General features: G+C 50.3%; 1 protein-coding gene across 1 annotated transcript in view; it reads right to left on the bottom strand.

Moving 5' to 3' along the window:
* Positions 1 to 5,402: 5,402 nt before the first annotated feature.
* LOC140389312 (transient receptor potential cation channel subfamily V member 6-like) overlaps positions 5,403 to 26,874 on the bottom strand; it is a 92,762-nt gene continuing 71,290 nt past the window's right edge. The window contains exons 11-15 of the mRNA XM_072473480.1: positions 15,211 to 15,376; positions 11,160 to 11,226; positions 8,248 to 8,516; positions 5,715 to 5,824; positions 5,403 to 5,622 (exon numbers count right to left, since the gene is read on the bottom strand). Coding sequence (XP_072329581.1) covers positions 5,466 to 5,622; positions 5,715 to 5,824; positions 8,248 to 8,516; positions 11,160 to 11,226; positions 15,211 to 15,376 — 769 coding nt within the window. The 3' untranslated portion in view covers positions 5,403 to 5,465. The remainder of the gene's footprint in view (positions 5,623 to 5,714; positions 5,825 to 8,247; positions 8,517 to 11,159; positions 11,227 to 15,210; positions 15,377 to 26,874) is intronic.

Raw genomic sequence — 26,874 nt, 5'->3', positions numbered from 1 at the left:
ATTCAGTTCTTTCATCCAAATTGTTTATCTAAATTGTAAACAGCTGAGGCCCCAGCATTGATCCTTGTGACACACTACTCATTAGACCCTGCCAACCTTAAGAAGGCTCATTTATGCCAATCATGTTAGCTAGCTAATCTTCAATCCTGAAAGTATGTTACCCCCGATACGATAAACTTTTATTCTCCATAATAATCTTTGATGTGGCATGCTATCCTTCTGGAAATCTAAGGACAGTACAACCCATTAGATTCCCTACACCCACTTGCCACCAACTCCCCCCCCCCCCCCCCGCCCCCCCCCGGATGGAATCAGAGCATCTGCCCAGTGTATCAAACTGGGTGGGTACTTTGGTTGTTCCTCTCTGGCTTCTGACTTAATCTAGAATGATGAAATGGAAGCCCATCTGCTAACTCTGTGGATCTCACATCAAATGTATTTGGGTAGCCTCAATCTGATTTTTAATGGATATGGATAGGGCAGCACGGTAGCACAGTGGTTAGCACAATTGCTTCACAGCTCCAGGGTCCCAGGTTCGATTCCCAGCTTGGGTCACTGTCTGTGCGGAGTCTGCATGTTCTCCCCGTGTGTGCATGGGTTTCCTCTGGTTTCCTTCCACAGTCCAAAGATATGCAGGTTAGGCGGATTGGCCATGCTAAATTGCCCTTCGTGTCCAAAATTGCCCTTAGTGTTGGGTGGGGTTATTGGGTTATGGGGATAGGGGGGAGGTGTGTGCTTGGGTGGGGTGCTCTTTCCAAGAGCCGGTACAGACTCGATGGGCCGAATGGCCTCCTGCACTGTAAATTCTATGATTCTATGGATCACTGCCTGATTTGACATTGGTTGGCTCTAAATCTCACATCATACAGTTATAGTGAAAAAGCAAAAATGATTACAAGGGCCGGGTTTCTCTGATTGTGTTCGTCCCCCGGCACCGCTGCCAGCGTGAATGGAGAATTTGGCTCAGCCAAAACTCCATTCACTGCAACACGACTGGAGAATCCCGCTAGCATGAACGGAAGGAGAATCCGGCCAAGATATTTTCTTCTTAGATTATCTGATGAGGCAAAATGAAAGAAATCCGACTTTGCACCAAACTGTGCTGTGCCTGACTGTGAATCTTTTTGTCGACACGGTTCTCAAAATGGAAACTGTTCCAGCATCTCTCACCTTAATGAAGGCAAGTGCCATTAAATAAACTCAACATTTAAAATTTCTAGAAAGTATGTTTAAAGGAGTAATATTCTACCGAAGTGTATCCATTTAAAAGAAAGTTAGTGCTAAAGGATTGAAAATAAGAACAGATGAAATCAGATAATCTTACAATGTTAAAGCTTTATTCCAGGACATAAATAAACCGATTCCCACATTCTAAGCAGGGCAAATTTAACTTCACTTATTTGACAAAACAAACATCTCCAACTGTAAAGCACTACCAACATTTATTCAATATAGCATCAACCAATGGTTTGCTCTTAACAGTAAAAGAAGATTACACAACATTTTATTTTGGAAGAAAATGCAATTAAAACATAAATAGTAAATACAGCGGCACGGTAGCACAGTGGTTGGCACTGTTGCTTCGCAGCATCTGGGACCCCGGTTCGATTGGGTCAATGGCTGTGCAGCGTCTGTACATTCTCCCCATGTCTGCATGGGGTTCTTCCAGGCGCTCCGGTTTCCTCCCACAAGTCCCAAAATTAGGTGAATTGGACATTCTGAATTCTCCCTCAGTGTACCCGAACAGGTGCCGGAATGTGGCAACTAGGGGCTTTTCACAGTAACTTCATTGCAGTGTTAATGTAAGCCTACTTGTGACACTAATAAAGATTATTATTATGACTCCTTTTGAGGGCTTCTGTGGGGAGCCAAGGAGGTGAATCCACTGCTTTGAATGAAACAACCCACACAGCTAAGGCATTGACATTTGTCTGACAACGATGAAGTTTGCCCGAGTATGCCTGACCAAAACGTACAGCCTAGCTCTAATCTGGGCTACAATACCACCCTGTCAACCTTCCCTCGACCATCAGAAAAGTTAATAAATTATATTCTCAGGCCTTTTACATTTCTCTGGATAAAATGGCTGCCAATTGCTACTTTATAGTGTCATAGAAGCCAAAAATAGCCTCAGTGAGTTTGTCTCAGGTTAAAGGGGGCAGCCATTTTTTATTTTAAATTTGTGAGTGAGAAATTAGAGGCAAATTGATCTTCAACTCTTAGACTATCAATGACTAACCATCTGCAGGAAGAACAAATACAAACTCAAGGTCTGGATTTTCACAATGAAGCAGAGCCTCTCTTTCATGGCAAAAACAGTGGAAGAAGTCCGAATCTGGATGTCCCGCTCCGCAAATCGCACTGACCATTTTTGCTGGTGCAGGAATGCGCCCACGTCAGAATTTGGACATGTGCATTTTCATGGAAACAGCCGTCTATTAAATCAGCAGCTGTCTCCCCTCATGTGTGATTTTGGTGTGAGAAGTATCTGACAAGCTAGACCTGGTAGGACCAGGTTTGAACTTTTTGGATTCATAGAATCATAGAATTTACAGTGCTGTTCATTTAGATAGCTAGGGTATCATTTGGAGATGATCCCAAGGAAATTTCGGTGAGGTCAGGTGCCCTTTGGGAATAATAAAACTAGGCATGAATGTGTGTAAAAAGTGTATAAACTCATTAGAACTGTGAAGTTCATTGGAATTATCAAAACACCTGTCAAAAGTGTCAAGATGAAGTGGCCTGAGAAGCTGTCAAAAATAACTGTCAGGAATGTCAGTTTGAAATGTCAAAATATGCTGTCAAAATCAATTCAAAAGTGTCTGTTGAAGGGTACTGTCAAGCTGACAAAGCATTTAAAATCACTTCCTTTTAAATATTTTGAAAAAAGAATATCTGGCGTGTTAAACAAAGATTTATTGCTAATTCACATTATGAACATGAGCTTCAGGGTAACAATTAATGGATTAACACCACATGATTGATTTCACAACCACCTATTATCAAAGAAGGGTGCCTGCCATTTCACTGTATGATTTACAACACCAAGTGATTCTGGACTCTTTGAGTGGGAATCTGGGGCGAAATTCTCCCGAAACGGCGCGATGTCCGCCGACTGGCGCCCAAAACGGCGCCAATCAGACGGGCATCGCGCCACCCCAAAGGTGCGGAATGCTCCGCATCTTTGGGGGCCGAGCCCCAACATTGAGGGGCTAGGCCGACGCCGGAGGAATTTCCGCTCCGCCAGCTGGCAGAAATGGCCTTTGTTGCCCCGCCAGCTGGCGCAGAAATGACATGTCGGGGCGGCGCATGCGCGCGAGCGTCAGCGGCCGCTGACAGTTTCCCGCGCATGCGCAGTGGAGGGAGTCTCTTCCGCCTCCGCCAAGGTGGAGACCGTGGCGGAGGCGGAAGGGAAAGAGTGCCCCCACGGCACAGGCCCGCCCGCGGATCGATGGGCCCTGATCGCGGGCCAGGCCACCGTGGGGGCACCCCCCGGGGTCAGATCGCCCCGCGCCCCCCCCCCAGGACCCCGGAGCCCGCCCACACCGCCTTGTCCCGCCGTTCAAAAGGTGGTTTAATCCACGCCGGCGGGACAGGCAATTTATCGGCGGGACTTCGGCCCATCCGGGCCGGAGAATCGAGCGGGGGGGCCCGCCAACCGGCGCGGCGCGATTCCCGCCCCTGCCGAATCTCCAATGCCGGATGTTTGCTTTTATAAGGGATTGTGCAATTGAATGAAATGTTTGTTCTTGTAAGGGGTTATGCAGTTAAAGGAATGTAAATGACGTAAATGTGTTTTAAGAATGACAGTGTTTCAAAAAAATAAAGTCTTTATTAAGCCCATAAGGCAGTGGAGCAGAATTTGTCCATTCATCCCATCGATTCTGCTCTGCCATTCAATCATGGCTGACATGTTTCCCGTCCCCATTCTCCTGCCTTCTCCCCAAAACCCCTGTCCCCAATGGTTACTTGGAGCTTGATTTTATTTAATCTCAGCGTGTGTCTTGAAGTCTGCCCATGGTGGCTACTGGGTGAGTTGGTATGGTAGATGAAAGAGCAAAGGGTGGAGGCCATGGATTGGCATGAATTGGCACTAAGTTGACACAGGTTTATAAAGGACCATGGGTAGGGGCATAGGATGGCACTCAGGCTATGAGAGGCCATGGGGGTTGGACAAAAGCAAATAGGCTTTCAGGGAGGGTATATGGGACCACGGAGTGATGGGTAGGGCCATAAGTGTGCATGAAGGGCCGAGGAGGACAAATGGATGGGACATGTGTGTGGTGAAGGGCTGTAAGAGGTGAGGGCTGTTTATCCTATTTTTTTCAAAAAAAGTCACTTTGATACAGTGTTGGTGCACTGAGGTAGGCCCACCATCCAGCCCGCCTCCGCACCCAGAACACTGTTAAGGAGTTGTCCAGCCCAACTCCAAGAACCCTGCTATCCTGGAACGAAAATCCAACCTTCTGGAATGCTTTACCCTGGATCTGGTTTGCAGAGCTGGAAAATGTCCCGATCAGGCCCGAACGTCCGTGAGGATGCATCTTTCTCTCTCTCATTTTTACTGCAACTTTAAATAAAGACAAATAATGGCTTAAGCAGACTATGGCAATGCTGCAACCAGTAATGCAACAGATAGATCTTAATAACCCTTCACAAGCTGGAATCGGAGGGGGGAGGGGGATATTTTCCACTGACGATATGAGCTCATTTAGAACTCGCAGTGAGTTGAACTTCTATCTGCAGCAGTCATTGTGCTTCTACCTCTATTTTTGGTCTATTTCTGATGTTGACGATGAGGCCAACAACTGACTTGCAAAATGATACCTCTGGTCTGAAGGGCATCCTTCCACTGTCCTCCAGCAATGTGATTCCAAACTTACCCTATCCTATGATAGATCTGTTTTTTTAATCCATCAACAGATAACCTTTCCCTACTTTAGGAAGGTAGTTTGGGGTAAAACAAAATCTCTTGTGTTTCTCAGTGGGTACTACTAAAGCGATGATGGGAGTGAGAAGAATCCCTGCAGAAATGTTACCCATTTGTATTCAAAAATAATCTCTGGTGGTAAAAACACATGTATAACTCATGATTCTAAAATAGCACTTCATCCACTCAGTAAAATGTAGAACATTCCCAAATAAATGGGAAAACACTCACTGCAGCTGACCTGAAAGGAAGCTGTCAGCAGGCTATCGTCTGAAAGTTACTGTCATATAGTACCGCAGCTTAAAATGTCCGCTCAAAGTCCTCTCTTCTTTATTTTAACAAAAATATCTAACGGTAAATTGATTTTCAAGGTGTAAAATGAGTGAAAGGAAATTTAAAATGAGCATGTTAAATATTTGTACAATCACTAGTAATAAATTGTCGGTATATACCAGTGTGCAGTATTATCACTTGAATAGCATTGCACAATGCAAATAACAAAACTGAATGGTGATCCATATGGAGAAAATGCTCCCTAAAAAGAGGTAGACTCGGAAGACTCTCTCATGCTTATGATCTTTGCAAGATTTTTGCGAATTGCATCCCAACCGAGATGGTGTGAATACTTCTGTGCATTCAATGCTGGAACTTGTACTTTTGTGCCTACTGTCTCAGTAAGAATTTCTTCAACCCTGCAATAAAAAGAATCGTTTAGATAAATGACATTTGTATTTGAAACGCAAAAACGATTAAGTCAAATACTGAAATGCAGTTTTTGGATTACCCAATATACCACTTGTCATCATCAAAGCCCAGAGATCTTCCAGGTACCCCGGAGCGGATCTCCAGAAATACTGGTACACGTCGTTCTAGAAGCAGTATAGTAGCTGCAATCTGAAAAAGAGTTACCTCGCAATTTAATTTCTAATACTTGGAATGGTTTATACTATTGCTATTTGGGGTTCTAATACAAAACAAATAAAAACTTGGGGAAGGTGGGCAATCCTCCTTCACCCAAATCCTCAATGACATGCACAGTGTCAACAGCAGTACAGCTCAATATTATTTAAAACCTAATGGCCAAGGTTCTGCTTTCCTAAATTACATTAGTGAACCTGATGGGCTTTTACAACAATCAATGATAGTTTCACAGTCACAATTGCAGAGACTAGCTTTCAATTCCAGAGTTTGTTAATTGATCTCAAATTACACTAGCTGCCATGATAGGATTTCAGCCCATGTAACATGATTACTACTCCAGTGACATCATTATTATGCCACTATCTTCCTCATGTCAGGATGCTTTGTGGTTTTGAGGGGAACTTGCAGGTAGTGTTCCCATATGTGTGTTGCTCTTGTTCTTCTAGGTGGCATAGGTCACGGGTTTGAAAGGGGCTGTCGAAGGAGACTTGGTGAGTTCCTGCAGTGCATCTTTAGATTCTACACACTGCTACCACTGTGGTGGAGGGACTGAATGTATAAATTGGTGGATGGGATAGCAATCAAGCGGACTGCTTTGTCTTGGATGGTGTTGAACTTCTTTAATGTTGAAGCTGCAATCATCCAGGCAAGTCAGGGAGTGACATACACACCTCAGAATGTTTAGAGCGCGTTTTAGTGGAAATGGAACAGAGATCCGCATTGGGTGCGTTTAGCCAGGTGTTTCCTGCTGCTGGCAGTGCCGAGAACAACCCCGCTATTAAAGGGGATTCTGCTTCATTTCTGAGCCTCGGCAAGGAACCTCCACCAATGCCTCATTTAGTGCCATTTCCTGCACTAACGAGCTCTGCTCGCCAATGCAGGAAGAGATCGGGGTGCCATTTTTAAATGGCACCCCTCTCTAGACCTCCCCTCTCCATCGCGACCCCCAACGCCAAATGACTGGTATGGGCAAGATGCCATCTGGGCACTTTGGCAATGCCAGCCTGGCACCCCGGCAGTGCCCCTGCCAGAATGCCCAGGTGGCACTGCCAGGGTGCCAGGCTGGCAGTTCCATGGTGCCCAAGTGGCATTGGGGTGCCAGGGTACCACATTACCCAGTGCCCAATCACCCAGGGGCCCCGGATCACCTGGGTGTCCCCCTAAATGCTGGTACGGCTGGTCCACATTGGTGGAGACCAGTGCTAAACGGCGCTCGCTCGGGGTCTATGTGGTGTTAGCGTTAGATCCTGCGCATTGGGTAACTCCGGCTCAGATATATTCAAGTGAGCCTCACTGTACACTTGAAAATGCAAATCTGGATTCCGCCCATTGTGGACTGGATCCGGATCGTGACTCCTCACGAGTACTTGTTAGATCTTGCCAGGCATAATGAGGCCGTTAAATCTCATGAGAGGCCTCGAGGAGTCCAGTTCAGTTTCTGGTCGATGGCAATCCCCAGGATGTTGATAATGAACTATCTCAGCTGATTTCTCAGCTCAGCAAGAATTGATGGTTGTTCGGCCATAGGTTGGAGACACATTCCATATATGATGATATTTAAATGATGGTTAAAAACAGGTTGTTGTGTAAAGCTTTTGAATCCTAAGGTAAATCCAATTGTAGAACACCTAATCCCACTCTAACTGTGACCACCCAAATCGTGGTGAAATGCAGCAGCTTCCTGATTGGTGCAACCTAATACTGCAACATGCAGTACTAATTAAATGAGCATTGGAGAAGAATTGATCCAAAATATATGTTACAATATTTGTCTGATTTTTCTGCACTATATATTTGAAATGATTAACTTAAGGTTTGGTCATTAACTCTTAATGAATTAATTACAGTCATTTCATGTACTAACTCTGCGAATCATTATTTATCTTGCTAGGTAATGATTACATTTGTATTTAAACCAGAGTGGACAATCCCACGCTGCATATTTTCTGTGCAACAAGGATAGATTTTCCCAAGTAGCCAGTCTTGCTGCAGGTGTATTGAAAATCACAGGCAGTGTACCCAGGAATTTCAATAGGCACTCACAGCAGATGAGGAATGTCCTTATGGGTAAGGACTAGAAAAATCTATTGTAAGGAAGTTGTTCATTAACTTGCATTAAAATTTACCAAATTTGATTAATTACAATGTTGGCTTTCTTCTATAAAGTCAAACATTATGGTACGTGTTTAACTTGCAAAGTTGACAAATTAATCACTATAGAAAACTGATTCAAGGACTGTAATTATTAGAAATAGACAAACCCATTTTGTTCCAGTCAAGGTTGCGGTGTCAGTGTTCCCAATCAATTAGATCACTTCCTACGCAGTCATGTTTTCTGCTTTCTAACATTTCAATTTGTCTAGTTCATAAACTGAACTAAAAATAGTTTAGCTTACCTGCACTTTCCAAAGTTCCTCTCTTTCATATGCAATTCTCCAATATGTGTCATCCATCATTGCAATCAACAAATTCAACAGCAGAAGGTACACAAAAATCATGTATAGAACGTAGCCAGTGTATATGATGCTGGGAGTTGGCCTATCATACGGAACCGGAAGATCAATTAAACCCATCATTAGCTCAACTGTGGTGTACATTGTCATTGAAAAATCCCTGAAATATGGATAATGTCTCAAATCCAGAGACTGAAACATAACATAAAAAGCTGCAGAACAAAAGCAAAAAGACAAAACCACATGAGATTTGTTTTAAATTAAAATGTCAACAGTGAGTACTGCAGCAAAATGAATTCTGGAATTTCAGAGGGGTAGAAGAAATGGGAAAAATTATGCATAAAGGGATGGCCTACCCAAGGTCTAATTTAACCTCGGAAATGCCTTCATTAACAGTGCAGTTGAACCAAATCCATATTGTGGGGCGGGATTCTCCCTCGTCCCCATGCCGGAGGGAAAACCGGTGCAAACCACTCCAGCGTCAACAGCCCCCGAAAGTGCGCCGAAGAGACTGCGCTAGTTAGAGCATGTGCCGAAGGGCCGGCATGATCTCACGCATGCGCAGAACCGCCAGCATGATTTCGCGCATGCGCAGAACCGCCAGCATGATCTCGCGCATGCGCAGAACCGCCAGCATGATTTCGCGCATGCGCAGACTGGCTGGCGTATACTGGCGCATGCGCAGGGGGTTGTCTTCTCCACGCCGGCCATGGTGGAACCCTATAGGGGCCAGCGCGGAAGGAAGGAGAGTCCCCATGGCACAGGCCCGCCTGCAGATCGGTGGGCCCCGATCGCGGGCCAGGCCACTGTGGATCCCCCCGTGCCACCCCGAGGACCACACCAGTCGACTTACCTGCCATGTCCCGCCATGTGGGACCACGTCTAATCCACGCCGACGGGACTGGCCAGAAACGGATGGCCGCTCAGCCCATCGGGGCCCGGAGAAGTGCCGGGGAGGCCGCTGCCAAAGGCCCCCGACTGGCATGGCCTGAATCCCGAACCCGCCCGAAAACCGGCGCCGGAGAATACGGCGGCTGGCGGCGGGGCGGCATTCGCGCCGCACACCCGGGGCTTCTCCGACCTGGCGGGAGGTCGGAGAATCCCGCTGATAGTCTCTGCTGGGATTAGAAACATTTACATGTGGCGGGGGTAGCAAAGTATAGGGTATATGTTTTGTACGTAGGTGGACTTTGGTTCAATACCCAGCACTGCCATTCAATGTAGTCTCCATGCTGGATTGAATAATGGAAATTTTTTTTTTTTTTTTTAATTCCGATTAAGGTGCAAGTTAGCGTGGCCAATCCACCTACCCTTAACATTGTTGGATTGTGAGGGTGAGACCCACACAGACACGGGGAGAATGTGCAAACTCCACATGGACAGTGGCCCAGGGCCAGGATCGAACCTGGGTGCTCGGCATCGTGAGGCAGCAGTGCTAACCATTGCACCACCATGCTGCCCTGTGGAAAGGGTTTATGAATCTGAAGTGCCGTAACCTGCAGGGCTACAGATCAAATGCTGGAAAGCAGGATTAGGTTTGGTGGCTTTTTTTTTATAAGACGCAGACACGATGGTCCAAGTGGTTTCTTCCTGTGCCATAAACTTCCTGCGATTTTATGACAGAGGGTGAAATTTTCCGGGAATTCGGCAAAGGCTGATAGCGTGCTGGAAAAGTGCGTTGACGCCATCAACAATGATGGTGCTTTCTCTGCATATACTGCAATACATAGGAAAGAAAATGACGTATCCCTGGCAGGGCAGCTTCTGATTTGCCTAGTCTCCCAAAGATCGGGCTGCCATTTTTAAAGGCTGTCCCAACGCCCTGAACCGCCTCACCCCCACACCCTTCTCCAAACCAGCACTTCCCCTGGCATAAGGCCAGTTGAATTTTAGAGCATTCCGCTACCGCACCGTTGTGAATGTATTTTCTGCGGGGGGCAGGTTTGATTCATCGTAGGGGCCTGATGATGATGATATGTTAATAAATGCAAATGAAGTTCCTGACATTGAACGTCAGGGAATGTGCCCAGGGGTGGGGGACGGGATTGGGGGGAGGTGATGGGGCACGCACCCACAAACATGTTGCTCATTTACGTCGCCGTCAAACGTGAATTGGCAGTTCTCACGATATTTTCCAATCCAGCCACCAAAACATCCCCACACAAACGGAAGCAGAAAATCCCAGCCAGACATTTTAATCAGACACCTACTTTATCTAATTTGTAAAACAGTTTGGAATCAAAAGGAATGAATTTATTTAATATCGACTTATCACAAACATTCTACATCCACTGTGCAATCTTGTAACTAAACTTAACTATGTGGGGCATGGTCAATGATGTGTTATGTACTCTGGGATAACACAGGCTGCAACTGGATGCAGCTTTAACCAAAAGATACTCCAGACCTTGAAGTTAGTTTAATCTAATTTATTGAACCAGTAGCACAGTTAGCTCAGTTCTCTATGAGTTCGACTCTCTGCTAACCTAAGTGTGGTTACTCTGGCTGACTGAACCAGACTAGCTCTTAGCCACGAGCTGGAGGTGTGATACTGTACATACACCCTGACTCACTCTGTAGATGATCATCAGTGGAAAGAGATGGAGTGTGAGTGCCTCGTGCCTTTTATAGTGAAATACCACCCCTGAGTATCCTTCCTGCTCATTGGTCATGTCCTGTTCTCTGTGTTCATTAGCTGCCTGTCTGTGCCTGTCTGTATATCATTATCTGCATATCATGACAGTGAACAGACCTCATTCTTTTGAATTACATCACACAAATGTTCTGTTTTAAACCTTCCATTGTACTTCCTTTAACCAGCTATTACAATAATTGTTACCACCTGAGACACATACCAGAGGTAAATCCAGTAATACAGATGAGCACCAGGCAGCACCATTGCATAAAATCACCAAAAATGATCTGAAAGGAAATAGCAATCCACAAACATGATACTTCGAGAGTCACATTATTTTACAAATTATTTAGCTTTAGTTGGTGACTAAATAATCTAAAGCTTAAATAGAAGTTCTAAAAAAAATCTAAGTTGGATTTTAACTTTAATATTTCGTGACAAGTGTCAACACTGGAGGAAATGTTATCCAGGAATTTGTTACACTTTTTCTTTTTCCCTTCCTTCTGTCTCACCCAACACACTCCACACAACAAACCATTAAACTTTCACCTTCTTTCAACTCTCTCTTCTTTGATACTTACTCCTCTCTTTTATTTTGAGGGCTAGAGATGCCCCTGCCACATCAGGAAACGGTGGTCAGTCTATCTGAAGATGCGCTGCTGCTTGATCTGATTGGAGCAAATACCAGGTCAGAGGCTGGCACCACATGTACTTTAGAAGCTGGGCTAACTGATGGGTCTTCATGTGGTGAATCAACAAACAAAAATGTGCCGGAGCCAGGCCAGGGAAAGGAGATGCCACAGAAATCAGCTCCTTTCCAGGTTGAGATCACCCACCAATTAGGACTTTGATGTTGACATCAAGAGTCCAGGCTACTGAAGAAGGCTGATGTGCAGGTATACTGGACAGTCTGCTAAGTTTGTGTAAAACAGCTAGGAGCATGGAGCAGCCTAGTTGCACCCGTGTCAAGGCTTTCTACACATCAGGAGGTTTTTCCATACAATCTGGACTGAGTGGCCAGCTCTGTGAAGACAACGTAGTACCCACCTTGATTAACTCTCAGCTGACAGCTCTGCGAAGATCAATCTTTGGCTCATATCCTATTCCTCATCTGTAATTTCCCCTTGGTGACATTTTTCAAAGGCATTTGTATCAGATTCCACACATATGGGGCGTCATTCTCCGCCGGCGGGAGTCTCCGTTCTGCCGGCACCGGGGGGTTTCCCGACGGCGTGGGGCTGCCCCACAATGGGAAACCCCATTGACCGGCCGGTGTTACGGAGACTCCCGCCGGCCGGTCGACGCAGAAATGTGGCGGGGCGGGTAGGAGAATTTCGCCCATGACATCCATCTACATTTCAGTGCTTCTGTCCTGTGCCCCTGCTTGTCTGACATCCACTTCTAGATGAAACAAACTTTCCTCTGGTTAAACATTGAGAGCACTAAAGCCATCATCACAAGCTCTCAATTCTGGCCCATTCTGGCCATGCTCTCAGGTTGAACTCATTGTTCACTCTCAACATCTGGGGCTGGATTCTCCGACCCCCCACCGGGTCGGAGAATCACCGGGGGCTGGCGTGAATCCCGCCCCCGCCGGTTGCCGAATTCTCCGGCACCGGATATTCGGCGGGGGCGGGAATCGCGGGTCGGCGCCGCCCCCCCCCCCCCGGCGATTCTCCGGCCCACAATGGGCCGAAGTCCCGCTGCTGTCATGCCAATCCCACGGCGAGAATCAAATCACCTCTCTTACCGGTGGGACTAGGCGGCGCAGGCGGGCTCCGGGGTCCTTGGGGGGGGCGCGGGGTATTCTGGCCCTGGGAGGTGCCCCCACGGTGTCCTGGTGCGTGATCGGGGCCCACTGATCCGCGGGCTGGCCTGTGCCATGGGGGCACTCTTTTCCCTCCGCCTTGGCCACAGCCTTCACCATGGCCGACGCGTAAGAGACATCCCCCCTGCTCATGCGCGGGGATGACGCCAGCAGACGCTGACGCTCCCGCGCATGCGTGGACTTCCGCCGGCCAGCGAAGTCCTTTCGGCCCCGACTAGCGTGGTGCCAAATGCCTTTCCCGCCAGCTGGCGGGGCGCCAACCACTCCGGCGCGGGGCTAGCCCCGCAAGGTGAGGGCTTGGCCCCTGAATGTGCGGAGAAACCCGCATCTTTGTGGCGACCCGACGCCGGAGTGGTTCCCGCCACTCCATCCCACCGGGACCCGCCGGGTAGGGGAGAATCCCGGCCCTGGTTTGAACCGAAGTTCAGCATTCCATCACCATCACCAAGTTCAGCAAAACCTTTCCATCACAAAGTCTGCCTGCTTGCTCCTCCGCCACAATTGTCAATTTTTGGCCTTGCCACAGATGATTCGCTGATGAAACCCTCATCCACACTCCAGTTCAAATATTCCAATACTCCCATGCCTGCTCCCCATCCTCTACCCTTCAGAAGCTTTAACCCATCAAAAAGCACATCCTAACCCTCACCAAGTACTATTCACTCGTTACCACTGTGTTTGCTGACCTACTTAAGAACATTTTCTATATTTAAGATGTTATTATCAATGCAAATTGTTGTTGTTTAAAACTTATTAAAATTATGGCTGGGATTCTCCGCCCCGCCACATTTCTGCCCCGACCTTTCTCCGTTTCGCCAGACTGTCAATGGGGTTTCCCATTGTGGGGCAGCCCCACGCCATCGGGAAACCCCCGGGCGCCGGCATAACGGAGATCCTGCCGGCGGAGAATCCCGGTCTATATTTATTACTTAAGCTCCCCAAACCATCAGTGTTAATTGAAAAACCAGAAAACAGTGCCAAAATTCACTGGGTGTGTAGCAACATAGAATTTACAGTGCAGAAGAAGGCCAATCAGCCCATCGAGTCTGCACCGGGCCTCAGAAAGAGCACCCTATTTAAGCCCAAGCCTCCACCCTACCCCGTAACCCAGTAACCCCACCTAACCTTTTGGACACTAAGGGCAATTTATCATGGCCAATCCACCTAACATGCACATCTTTAGATTGTGGGAGGAAACCGGAGCTCCCGGAGGAAACCCACGCAGACACGGGGAGAACGTGCAGACTCCACACAGACAGTGACCCAAACTTGGAATCGAACCTGCGACCCAGGAGCTGTGAAGCAACTGTGCTAACCACTGTGCTACCGTGCTGCCCACTCTGAATTTGACATTAGTTCCTCAGATGGGAGTGAGATTAAATTTAAAATGAGATGATCAGTTTGTCCACCCTGTGCCTCAATACGGCTTGGAGACTTAATGGAATTTCAAAGCCGAGAGTAAGTTGAATTTAGTTTAAGAAGGAATGAGGAAGGGTTTCATAAAATATGGCATCCGTTTATATCTGTTTGTTAAATATGTGTAATGTAATTTATGTATAACAAAAATTTTGAAAAAGCTAATAAAAATATTTATTTAAAAAAAGGAGAAAAAAATAAGATGGGAGTAAAATTTTCAGGGAGTCCCATCAGTGGAAACTCAATTTTCTGGTCGCCAGAGACAAATATTTTTTAAAATATGCTCATGGGATGTGGGCATGGCTGGTTCATAGAATTTGCAGTGCAGAAGGAGGCCATTCGGCCCATCGAGTCTGCACTGGCTCTTGGAAAGAGCACCCTACCCAAGGTCAACACCTCCACCCTATCCCCATAACCCAGTAACCCCACCCAACACTAAGGGAAACTTTGGACACTAAGGGCAATTTATCATGACCAATCCACCTAACCTGCACATCTTTGGACTGTGGGAGGAAACCGGAGCACCCGGAGGAAACCCACGCACACACGGGGAGGATGTGCAGACTCCGCACAGCAGTGACCCAAACTGGGAATCGAACCTGGGACCCTGGAGCTGTGAAGCAATTGTGCTATCCACAATGCCACCGTGCTGTCCACCTATTGGCCAGCACTTATTGCTTATCCGTGAGGGGATTCAAGATTCAATCAAATTGCTGTGGATCTGGAGTCACATATAGGCGAAAACAGGTAAGGGTGGAAGATTTCCTGCCCTAAAAGGCATTTGTGAACTAAATGGGTTTTGTGTGACAATCGACAATGGTTTCCTGGTTAATTCCAGTTTTTTATTGAATTCAAATTTTGCCATCTGCCATGATGGGATTTGAATTCGGGCCCCCCTGGGCCACTGGATTACTGGTCCATTGACAATACCACTGCACCAACGTCTCCCCGAATAGTTACATAACTGTTTTCAATGTGTTTGAAATACTTTCCGTCATTATTAAATGATTTCAAGTGGCTTTCCTACCTTTTGAATCATAATGGAAAACTGTCCAAGCATTTTAAAACCTCTCGCAAAATAGATGGTGTTGCACCATCCAATGATCAGTGCCAAAGAAATTGGAACGGCTTCTTCGACATTGCCGAGGATTCTCATGATGACTGCCACAGCAATCAAAAGGGAATAACAGACCCTGGAACAGAAGGAAAACAGTAATCTCACAATTTATAAAAAGCCAAACCTGTGTGAAAGTGAATAAATTAACTATTTTACACAGATGTACATTTTACATGATATATTCATTATTTTGCACCATACACTGGCAGTAAATGTAACATTTAAGCCCTGATTTTCTGCAGCTAGCAAAATGGGAATTGAACTTTTCCATGGTGGCCCACATTGATAATGTGGCATGCTGGCCTCACTGAATTTCATCAGGTAAGGTCTGTCATAATATCCACGCATGGATCAGTGCAGCTCCAACAACACTCTAGAATCTCAACACCCTCAGGACAAAGCAACCTGCTTGATTGGCATTCCATCTGTCATAATATCCACACCGAACCGACCTGCCTAACACATCATGGTACCACGGAGTGATACTGAAAATTGACGGACCTACCTCGAGTGAATCAGCATTGACCAGCAAGCAGCCATCCGGTGACATGGAAAACATCCAGCCTCCTCCGCAGCTCCGCATCTACAGCAACCTCGGCGCAAATTGGAAGCTCTTCAAGCAAAAGTTCCTCTGGTACATCGAGGCCTCCGACCTCGAAGCAGCATCGGATGCCAGGAAGATCGCGCTTGTTCTCTCCACCGCGGGGACCATGCCATCCACATCTACAACTCCCTCACGTTCGCTGATGGCGAAGACAAAACAAAACTCAAAACAGTCCTGCTGAAGTTTGACAGCCACTGCGACATTGAGGTGAATGAGAGCTTAGAACGGTACGTTTTCCAGCAGAGGCTTCAGGGTAAGGATGAACCTTTTCAGTCCTTCGTCACCCATCTCCGCATCTTAGCGCAGTCATGTAATTATGACTCGATGGCTGATTCCATGATCCGGGACAGATCATTTTCGGGGTCTATCGAGACGTGCGTTGTCCATGAGCATGCTAAGAATCGTTACTCCCACATCAAGGCGGTAGAAACTGCAAAGCTGGCCTCCCACGAGGCGGAACGGGTGCAGGCCATTGCACAAATGCAGGGCCTGAGCATCGAGGAGAGTGGCCGTTTCGCACGCTTTTCCCGGGTCCCTGCGCATGCGCGCCACGACCGAGTGGACAACATGCCCGACAACCCATCTACCGACCGCACTGCGCATGCGCGATGGCACACAGAACGCGCTGACGTTGGCGTCATGACGTGTTCGAATTGTGGCTCCGCCCACTTAAAGCGGCAATGTCCGGCAAAAGGACGCCGGTGTCTACAGAGTGGCAAGCTTGGCCAATACGCAGCCCTTTGCAGATCTGCTCCACCGCTCAGCAGCCAGCGATCCCAGCTGCGGAGCAGAAGTGTCCACTCAATACAACAAGGCATGCCAGATTATGATCCCGACAGCCCAAGGGACCCTGATACCGGGTGGGCATCATAACTACACATGCGCTGCCTTCCACCACACCTACGCAACGCCTCTCGATCCTCCGTGTGGATCCCGATGACGAGTGGTGTGCTGTCCTCACAGTGAACAAGGCTCACATCCGGTTCAAACTGGACACTGGCGCATCGGCGAACCTCATCTCGAAATCCAACCTCGACACCACCCACGCCAAACCAAGCATTCTTCCTCCGGCCTGCCAGCTCCTTGACTACAATGGCAACGTCATAGCTGCCAGTGGCTCGTGTCAACTGGGGGTATCCAATAAGGTGATCAAGGCGACGCTGCGGTTTGAAATCGCTGGGCCTGACAGAGCATCTCTGCTCGGTGCTCGTGCCTGCAAGCTCCTGAACCTTTTTCAACACGTCCACACCATGTCATCATCACCGGCGATGGCCTTGCCCGATGGAAACTTGCAAGCCGACATAGATGACATCATCACGCAGTACCACAGCGTGATCGACAGAATTGGCACGCTCCCATACCTATCCAAAATCCTGCTCAAGCCGATCGCCACCCCTGTAGTTCATGCACCTCGCCGGGTGCCGGCACCCCTCAAGGATCGTCTGAAGAAGCAATTACAGGACCTCCAAGGCATCGAAGGTTACAGAGCCCACAGACTGGGTCAGCTCCATGGTCTGCGTCAAGAAGCCATCAGGGGAGCTTCGCATTTGCATTGACCCTAAGGGTCTAAATCGCAACATCATGCCAAAACGAGAAGAGTTGACCAGTGAGATGGCTCATGCCAAATTCTTTACTAAGCTCGACGCCTCCAAGGGATTTTGGCAAATACAACTGGATGCATCCAGTCGCAAGCTGTGCACGTTCAACACCCCGTTTGGTCGCTACTGCTACAACCGGATGCCTTTTGGCATCATATCTGCCTCCGAAGTATTTCATCGCATCATGGAACAGATGATGGAGGGCATCAAGGGGGTGCGAGTGTACGTTGATGATGTCATTATCTGGTCCACAACGCCCCAGGAACACATCGCTCGCCTCAAACAGGTATTTCAAAGAATCCATGAACATGGTCTTCAGCTCAACAGGGCCAAGTGCTCATTCGGTCAATAGGAGATCAAATTCCTAGGTGACCACACCTCGCAGCAGGGCGTACGGCCAAACGCCGACACGGTCTTGGCGATCAACGCCATGAAGACCCCGAAGGACAAAAAGGTGGTCCTCCGCTTTCTCGGAATGGTCAACTTCCTCGGGAAATTCATTCCTAATACGGCATCCCACACCACGGCCCTCCGCCATCTCGTCAAAACGTCGATGGAATTACAGTGGCTGCCCACGCATGAAAAGGAATGGCGCGAGCTGAAAGCAAAACTCACGACAGCCCCGGTCCTAACGTTCTTTGACCCAACCAAGGAAACCAAGATATCAACTGATGCAAACCAGGACGGCATTGGGGCGGTGCTCCTTCAGTGGGATGACTCCACGTCCTGGGCTCCAGTAGCGTATGCCTCCAGGAGGGCCATGACGCCCACTTAGCAACGGTACGCTCAGATTGAGAAGGAGTGTCTGGGCCTCCTAACAGGGATAGTCAAGTTCCACAACTATGTTTATGGCCTGCCAAAATTCACGGTAGAGACGGACCATAGGCCTCTAGTCCACATTATCCAGAAGGATTTAAATGACATGACACCTCAGTTACAGCGTAATCTTCTAAAGCTACGCCGCTACGACTTCGAACTGGTCTACACGCCAGGTAAAGAGCTGATCATTGCAGATGCCCTGTCCTGGTCCATTACCACACCGCATGAACAAAGTGACTTCATCTGCCACATAGAAGCCCAAGTGCAGTTGTGTGCCTCGAACCGTCCAGCCTCCGACGAACGGGTGGTCCAAATTCGTGAGGAGACAGCCAAGGATCCTCTGCTGCAGCGCGTGATGCAGCACCTCAGCAATGGCTGGCAGAAGGGGCAATGTCCCCAGTTCTATAACGTAAACGACGACCTGACGGTGGTGGAGGGAATCCTTCTGAAACTCGACAGAATCGTAATTCCTCAGAATATACGTGCTATGGTGCTGGGCCAACACCATGAGGGTCACCTTGGGGTCGAGAAGTGCCGACGCAGAGCTCGGGAGGCGGTCTATTGGCCGGGCATCAGCCAGCATCATTGCCAACACAGTCCTCAATTGCCCTACCTGTCAGAAGTTTCAGACAGCTCAACCCAAAGAAACATTGCAGCAGCACGAGACTGTGACCTCTCCGTGGTCCAACGTCGGTGTAGACCTTTTCCACGCCAAGGGGCGTGACTACGTACTCCTGGTCGACTACTTCGCCAGTTACCCAGAAGTAGTGAAACTGTCCGACCTCACGTCGAAGACGGTAATCAAAGCCTGCAAAGAAACGTTCGGCAGGCATGGGATACCGCTCACGGTAATGAGTGACAACGGTCCTTGCTTTTACAGCCAGGAATGGTCTGACTTCGCTCAGTCCTACAACTTCCATCACGTTACCTCCAGTCCCCACTACTCGCAGTCAAACGGGAAGGCCGAAAAAGGGGTCCACATTGTAAAGCGGCTGCTGTGCAAAGCTGCAGATTCTGGCTCCGATTTTAACCTGACGATGCTGGCATACAGGGCGACCACACTGTCCACTGGATTGTCTCCAGCCCAGATGCTCATGAATCGCATTCTCAGGTCACAGTTCCAGCCATCCACATTCTCGACCTTGACCACCTCACGGTCCTACAGAAAATGCAGCAGTCACGGGCCCAACAGAAAGCCACGTACGATGCTCATGCCACGGATCTGCCCGAGCTGGCCCCAACTGATCATGTTCGTGTCCAGTTGCCTGAGGGCGGCTGGTCAGCCACAGCTGTTGTGCTCAAACAAGTGGCCCCAAGATCGTTCCTTGTCCGCATGGCTGATGGCTCCCTGCTACGGCGCAACAGACGGGCACTGCGAAGAGTTCCACGCCCGCTACCTGACCGGCGTGCCCCGCCGCCTACGATGCCTCCTCCGGACGTACACTACCACGAGGTCATCGATCTACCAGCAATCCTGCCGGTCCACGTGCCCACTGCGATGCCAGCGATCCCGCTTCTCCAAGAGCAGGCGGTTTCTAATCCGCCTCTGCGGCGATCAACAAGAATTCGTCGCCCACCACAAAGACTAAATCCACAGACTGAGCTTTTGTACATTTTTGTGACTTCATCAATTGGACCTCTGTAAATATCGTTTCGTTTGCCATGTATCTGCACTATCGCAACCTTCCTATGTATATACGTTCGTTTAGACATCTTTCTGTATATAGTCAGGCACATATATATATATATATATATGTATATATTTATAAGCATCCACACCGTAGTATTTATTTTTTTTTAAAAAGGGGGGGAGATGTCATAATATCCACTCATGTATATAATGAGATGCAGACAGGCAGTGATTGACACACAGGATGACCAGTAAGCACACAGCACAGTGCAGCCAATCACCAGACACGACACCACCACTATAAAGCCAGAGGGCACTAGGTTTCCCGCTCTCTCTGGACCCAGCCACTGAGACAGTCAGAGTCCACGAGCTAGCACAGTGCAAACACCATGTGGTAGCTAGTAAGTTTGGTCAGGCTAGTACAAGGTCTCCAGTCAGTTCAGTATAGTGTCGACCCACAGTTAAATATGTATGTTAGTTCTATCGTTCAATAAATCTGTGTTGGATTTTCTACAGTGTTAGAGGTCTGTTTCTCGCATTGCTGCATCAAGTGCAGTCCACACCGAACCGACCTGCCTAACACATCAAGGTCCTCTTCCTTATGTGAGTACAGTTCATGTCTGGAAGCTGATTATCTTCATGATGTAAAACTGGGGGTCAGATGTTCATTGCCGAGATGGGTATCGGGAGGTGGAAATTTTCCCAACCCTGCAATCTTCTCTCCACCTACCCAAGAAGGCAAGGTTACGATGGAGACCAGCCCACCGACTATGAAGGCTCTGCAGAGCTTGAAATGGCATTGGATGCAGAGGCGGGTGTAGGGGTACATAAGGACAGGAAGAAATTAGCAAAGGCAGATATGCAGAGTGGGAATAGTTACATAATGAGCTAGGGGGAAATAGAATTGTCAGCTCAGTATAGTAGTGGCACGCAGTTGTAGGCCTGATTGATTTGTGTCAAGACCTGATCAATTGGTGACCTGATTACTCGAAAGTTGAGAGGTGATTAATTTAAAGGTTAACGACTTGAATTAGTTTTAACACAGTTTTTGTTTGTCATACATTCACGTGAGAAAGCAGAATACATGGGAACTGGCACATGTAGGCACAGTTTGAAGAGTGTATAAATATCTCCAGCTGTAGCACCAGATGCTACACCGACAGCCCATGGTCAACAGCCCGATTTCCTGCTCAACGATGGAACGCATCTGAACAGAGCTCACATTATAATATTATTGGGCCTCATCCTGTGAGGGTTCGGAGGAGAATGAGAAGCCACCTCCTTAAAGTATGGACCTTGCCACTGAGTAGTCAGCCACGTAACTGCAGAGTGGGATGGATAATTGAGGCAGGTATGACTCCTGCAGGACAAAAGCATCATGACAGCTGCCCAGGAATCAAGCACCTTTAAGGAATATCTTCCTGTAGTCACACACTACGTGAACATTGATAGAATAAAATGCTTTCTGATTTGTGAATCTCTCAATCCTGCTGTTGGATGCCCTGATGGCCAGATGTGTGCAATCAATTGCTCCTTGCAAATGGTTGGCAGGGGGTGGCGGGTGGCTATTGCAGAAAAGCATCTGGGAGACTGTGTCTAATAAATTCCACCAGCTGCATAAAAAGGGCATCTGTAACTATAACGTTGGGCTGTCGCTTGTGAAATGTCACACAGATTTGCAGCAAAACACTGGAATGAGCCACAAAACTACTTGGGGCTACTGTAACCTTAACTGCTATGGGCAGCATCGGTTGCCTGTTGCTTTCAGGTGTCACTTCTTCCTATATTCATAGAATTTACAGATTTATAGAATTTACAGTGCAGAAGGAGGCCATTCGGCCCATCGAGTCTGCACCGGCTCTTGGAAAGAGCACCCCACCCAAGGTCCACACCTCCACCCAATCCCCATAAACCAGTAACCCCACCCAACCCAGTAACCCTACCCAACACTAAGGGCAGTTTTGGACACTAAGGGCAATTTATCATGGCCAATCCACCTAACCTGCACATCTTTGGACTGTGGGAGGAAACCGGAGCACCGGGAGGAAACCCACGCACACACGGGGAGGATGAGCAGACTCCGCACAGACAGTATATGATGGCATGGAAGTCTGTGATCAACATCAGATAGGGAGCGGGATTCTCTCAGGCCGCTCCAGGTCAGAGAATTGGTGATCGCGCCGTTTTTTACGCGATGCCAGTCCGACGCTGTTCCGCCATTCTCTCAACCGGCGAGAACGGCATCATCATGAAGTCTTGACGGCGTGATCCCAGGTCACGCCGGCGCCGTTCACATCTGCAAATAAAAATCATCAGCCAGCCGTGCTGGCTGACGATGCGGGAGAGGAGGTGAGCGGCCAGCGTATTGCATTCTGAGACTCTCGGGACTGGGGGCGAGGGGGTGGGGCCCATGTCCGGGGGGGGGGCCTCCATGTTCGGGGGGGGTGCCTCCATGTTCAGGGGGGGTTGGGGTGGAGGCCTCCATGTTCGGGGGGGTGTTGGGGAGGGGGCATCCATGTTCGGTGGGGCCCCCATATTCGGGGGGACAGTGCGGGCGTTTGGGGAGGGGGCCTCCATGTTCAGGGGGGGTTGGGGAGGGGGCCTCCATGTTCGGGGGGGGTGTTGGGGAGGGGGTCTCCATGTTCGGTGGGGCCTCCATATTCGGGGGGACGGTGCGGACGTTTGGGGAGGGGGCCTCCATGTTCGGGGGGGAAGCCTCCGTGTTCGACGTGGTGGGGAGGGGACGTGGTGGGGAGGGTTGGGGATGGGGCCTCCATGTTCGGGGGGGTGTTGGGAGGGGGCTTCCATGTTCGGGGGCGGAGGCCTACATGTTCGGGGGGCGGTGGGGGGGGGTTGGGGAGGGGGCCTCCATGTTCGGGGGGGGTTGGGGATGGGGCCTCCATGTTCGGAGGGGAGGCCTCCATGTTCGGGGGGGGTTGGGGATGGGGCCTCCATGTTCGGGGGGGAGGCCTCCATGCTCGGGGAGCGGTGGGGGGGGTTGGGAAGGGGGTCTCCATGTTCGGGGTGGGGGGGAGTGGGGCCAGCCAGCCTGCCATTGCAGGGCGGTGCCAAAGTCTTGGCGGCCAGGCTGATGGGCACCGGCCCCGGGCGCTGGCTGCCCACACGGCCCCAGGCCTTGCCCATGGGTGCCGGACCCCACAGGGGCAGACCTCCCAGCAGCCGGCAACCATCGGCGGGAAGGCGCGCGGCCGCAACCATGGCAGCCCCCCCGTGAGGGCATAGCCATCCAACGATGGCGCTATCAGGAGGGATGGGCAGTACTGGGCGGAGCACGGAGGGTGTGGGCAAGGGCCTGGGTGCCTGCGTGGCTGTGGTGCAATAAGCAAACCTGGGCAGACATGTAGCCCATGGCACATGGGTGCAGAGGGGGCCATGGGCCATCCCTAAACATGTTGTATACCTCCCACCCCCTGCAGATCAGAATGTTTGGGCACCAGCCAGCGATGTTGGCCGCCGTGGCGGGAGCCGCTACTCTGCCTGTGGCCCTGTGGCAGCGTCGGCGCAGGCGGCTCAGAGCGATTGCGGCAGCGGCGGCTGCAGCAGAGGGACGGGCTGCCGCAGGCCAGCTGGCACCCGCTCAGGCTGCAGGGCCGCCTGCCCGACGGGCGCAGGAGGAGGCCGAGGCGGACGACGACCAGAATAACGAGGGGATGCACAGGATGAGGATACCGATGTGGATGAGGAGCAGGGGGAGCAGGAGGAGAAACAGGTGGTGGTGGTGCCAAAGTGCCGGAGGCGACCGATGAGGTCACGTGTCTACCGGCGTCGCATGTCCTTCGAGGACCTGCCGGACAGGGCATGCAGGAGGAGACTCAGGATGAATCGGGAAACGGTCGCACATATCTGCCACCTGGTGGCACACCTGGCACCGCGTGGCACTGGGGGAGGACATGCTCTCCCGGTGGCCGTCAAGGTTACAGTGTCCCTGTGGTGGTATGTATTAGGGGTCATGTGGGACTGTGAAGCCGTGATGCTATTGGCTGACAGATCCCGGGTCCTGGTTGGCTGCTGACTCCTGGCTCCGCCCTGAAGGCGGAGTATAAGAACCCGAGCTTCTCCCCGCCACTTCATTCTGTTGCTGAACTGCTGGGGACAAGTCTCGCTTAATAAAGCCTGAATCGACTTCATCACTTCTCGTCTCTCTCGTAAGTCATTGTGCGCTACAATTTATTAAGCGAGCTTAAAAGACTATGGAGCTCCGGATCGCCCCAGAATGCCTGCGGATCAGCCCCCACGCAGCGAACTCGGCAGCAGTATTTAAACACTGGCAAGCATGTTTTGAAGGCTACCTCCGAACGGCCCCCGGCCGGATCACAGAAGACCAGAAAATGCAGGTCCTGCATTCGAGGGTAAGCCCGGAAATTTACCCTCTCATAGAAGACGCAGAGGATTTCCCGACGGCGCTCGCATTACTGAAGGGCATCTACGTTCGCCCCGTGAACCAGGTCTACGCGCGCTACCAACTCGCAACGAGACGGCAAAGTCCCGGAGAATCGCTAGAAGAATTCTACGCCGCGCTGCTAATTTTGGGACGGGGCTGCAGCTGCCCGCTGGTGAACGCGATCGAACACACGGACATGCTAATTCGCGATGCTTTTGTGGCCAAATCCGCCAAAGACTTTTAGAAAGAGAGTCGTTAGGACTCTCAGAGGCACGGGCCATTGCAACTTCCCTAGATGTGGCCTCGCGCCTACGGCCCCGACCGTGCGGCAGCCCCTTGGGCTCTGTGGACCCCCGTCGCGACAAACCCCCGCCCCCCCCCCCTCACAGGCTTGCGCGGTTAAAGCGCCAGACCATCCCGGGGGGGCCCGCTGCTATTTCTGCGGGCAAGCGAAACACCCCCGGCAGCGCTGCCTGACCCGCGCAGCTATTTGTAAAAGCTGCGGCAAGAAGGGCCATTACGCGGCTGTGTGCCGGTCCCGGGGGGTCGCCGCAATCCCCGGAGAAGAACGAGCCCAGCATAGCCCGAACGCTCCCCAACCCCCCCAGCGCCCCATGTGGTGCCGCCATTGTGGGTCCCGGGCACCATGAGGGGAGGATGGGCGCCGCCATCTTGTGACCCCCCAGCCACGTGCGATTCATGGGGGCGGCCATTTTGTCCACCCCCGACCACGTGCGATCCATGGGGGCGGCCATTTTGTCCACCCCCGGTCGCGTGCGATTCATGGACGCCACCATCTTGGATGACAACAAAGGACCCCAGCATCGACGGCTCCACGGGGTCCGAAGAAGACGCCGCGACACTACTACCACGACTGGCTTCGGTGACTCTGGATCAATCACGGCCCCGGACGCTCCAGACGACGACAACAACGGTGCTGATCAATGGACACGAGACATCATGCCTGATCGACTCCGGGAGCACCGAAAGTTTCATTCACCCAGACACGGTAAGACGCTGTTTTCTGACCATCCATCCAAGTACGCAAAAGATTTCCCTAGCTGCAGGATCCCACTCCGTAGAGATCAAAGGATTCTGCATCGCGAACCTAACGGTGCAAGGGAGGGAGTTTAAGAACTACAGGCTCTACGTCCTTCCCCAACTCTGCACGCCCACATTACTGGGATTAGATTTCCAGTGTAACCTGCAGAGCCTAACATTTCAATTCGGCGGCCCAATACCCCCACTCACTATCTGCGGCCTCGCAACTCTCAAGGTTGAACCGCCGTCCTTGTTTGCAAACCTCACCCCGGATTGCAAACCCGTCGCCACTAGGAGCAGACGGTACAGCGCGCAGGACCGGATATTTATTCGGTCTGAAGTCCAGCAGTTGCTGAAGGAAGGCATAATCCAGGCCAGCAATAGTCCCTGGAGAGCCCAGGTGGTAGTAGTAAAGACCGGAGAGAAGCAAAGGATGGTCAGAGACTATAGCCAGACCATCAACAGGTACACACAGCTAGATGCGTACCCTCTCCCCCGCATATCCGACATGGTAAATCGGATTGCCCAGTATAAGGTTTTCTCCACCGTGGACCTCAAGTCCGCCTACCACCAGCACCCCATCCGCCCAGGTGACCGCAAGTACACAGCCTTCGAGGCAGACGGGCATCTATACCACCTCCTAAGGGTCCCATTTGGTGTCACGAACGGGGTCTCGGTCTTCCAACAGGAGATGGACCGAATGGTTGACCAGCACGGGTTGCAGGCCACGTTCCCGTATCTCGACAACGTAACCATCTGCGGCCACGATCAGCAGGACCACAACGCCAACCTCCAAAAATTCCTCCAGACCGCTAACGCCCTGAACCTCACATACAACGAGGAAAAGTGCGTTTTTAGCACAAACGGTTGGCCATCCTGGGATACGTAGTGCGCAATGGGATAATAGGCCCCGACCCCGAACGCATGCGCCCCCTTATGGAATTCCCCCTCCCCCACTGCTCCAAAGCCCTGAAATGTTGCCTGGGGTTCTTTTCATATTACGCCCAGTGGGTCCCCCAGTATGCAGACAAGGCCCGCCGGCTAATACAGACTACTACCTTCCCCCTGTCGACAGAGGCTCGCCAGGCCTTCAGCCGCATCAAAGCGGATATCGCAAAGGCCACGATGCACGCCATCGACGAGTCCCTCCCCTTCCAGGTCGAGAGCGACGCATCCGACGTAGCTCTGGCGGCCACCCTTATCCAAGCGGGCAGACCCGTGGCCTTTTTCTCCTGAACCCTCCACGCCTCAGAAATCCGCCACTCCTCAGTGGAAAAGGAAGCCCAAGCCATAGTGGAAGCTGTGCGACATTGGAAGCATTACCTGGCCGGCAGGAGATTCACTCTCCTCACCGACCAACGGTCGGTAGCCTTCATGTTCGATAATGTACAGCGGGGCAAAATTAAAAATGACAAGATCTTAAGGTGGAGGATCGAGCTCCCCACCTTCAACTACGAGATCTTGTACCGTCCCGGAAAGC

Source organism: Scyliorhinus torazame, chromosome 14 (genome assembly GCF_047496885.1).
Source record: "Scyliorhinus torazame isolate Kashiwa2021f chromosome 14, sScyTor2.1, whole genome shotgun sequence".
NCBI lineage: Eukaryota > Metazoa > Chordata > Chondrichthyes > Carcharhiniformes > Scyliorhinidae > Scyliorhinus > Scyliorhinus torazame.
The sequence above is the reverse complement of the archived record's forward strand: the minus strand, read 5'-3'. Positions and strand labels throughout refer to the sequence as shown.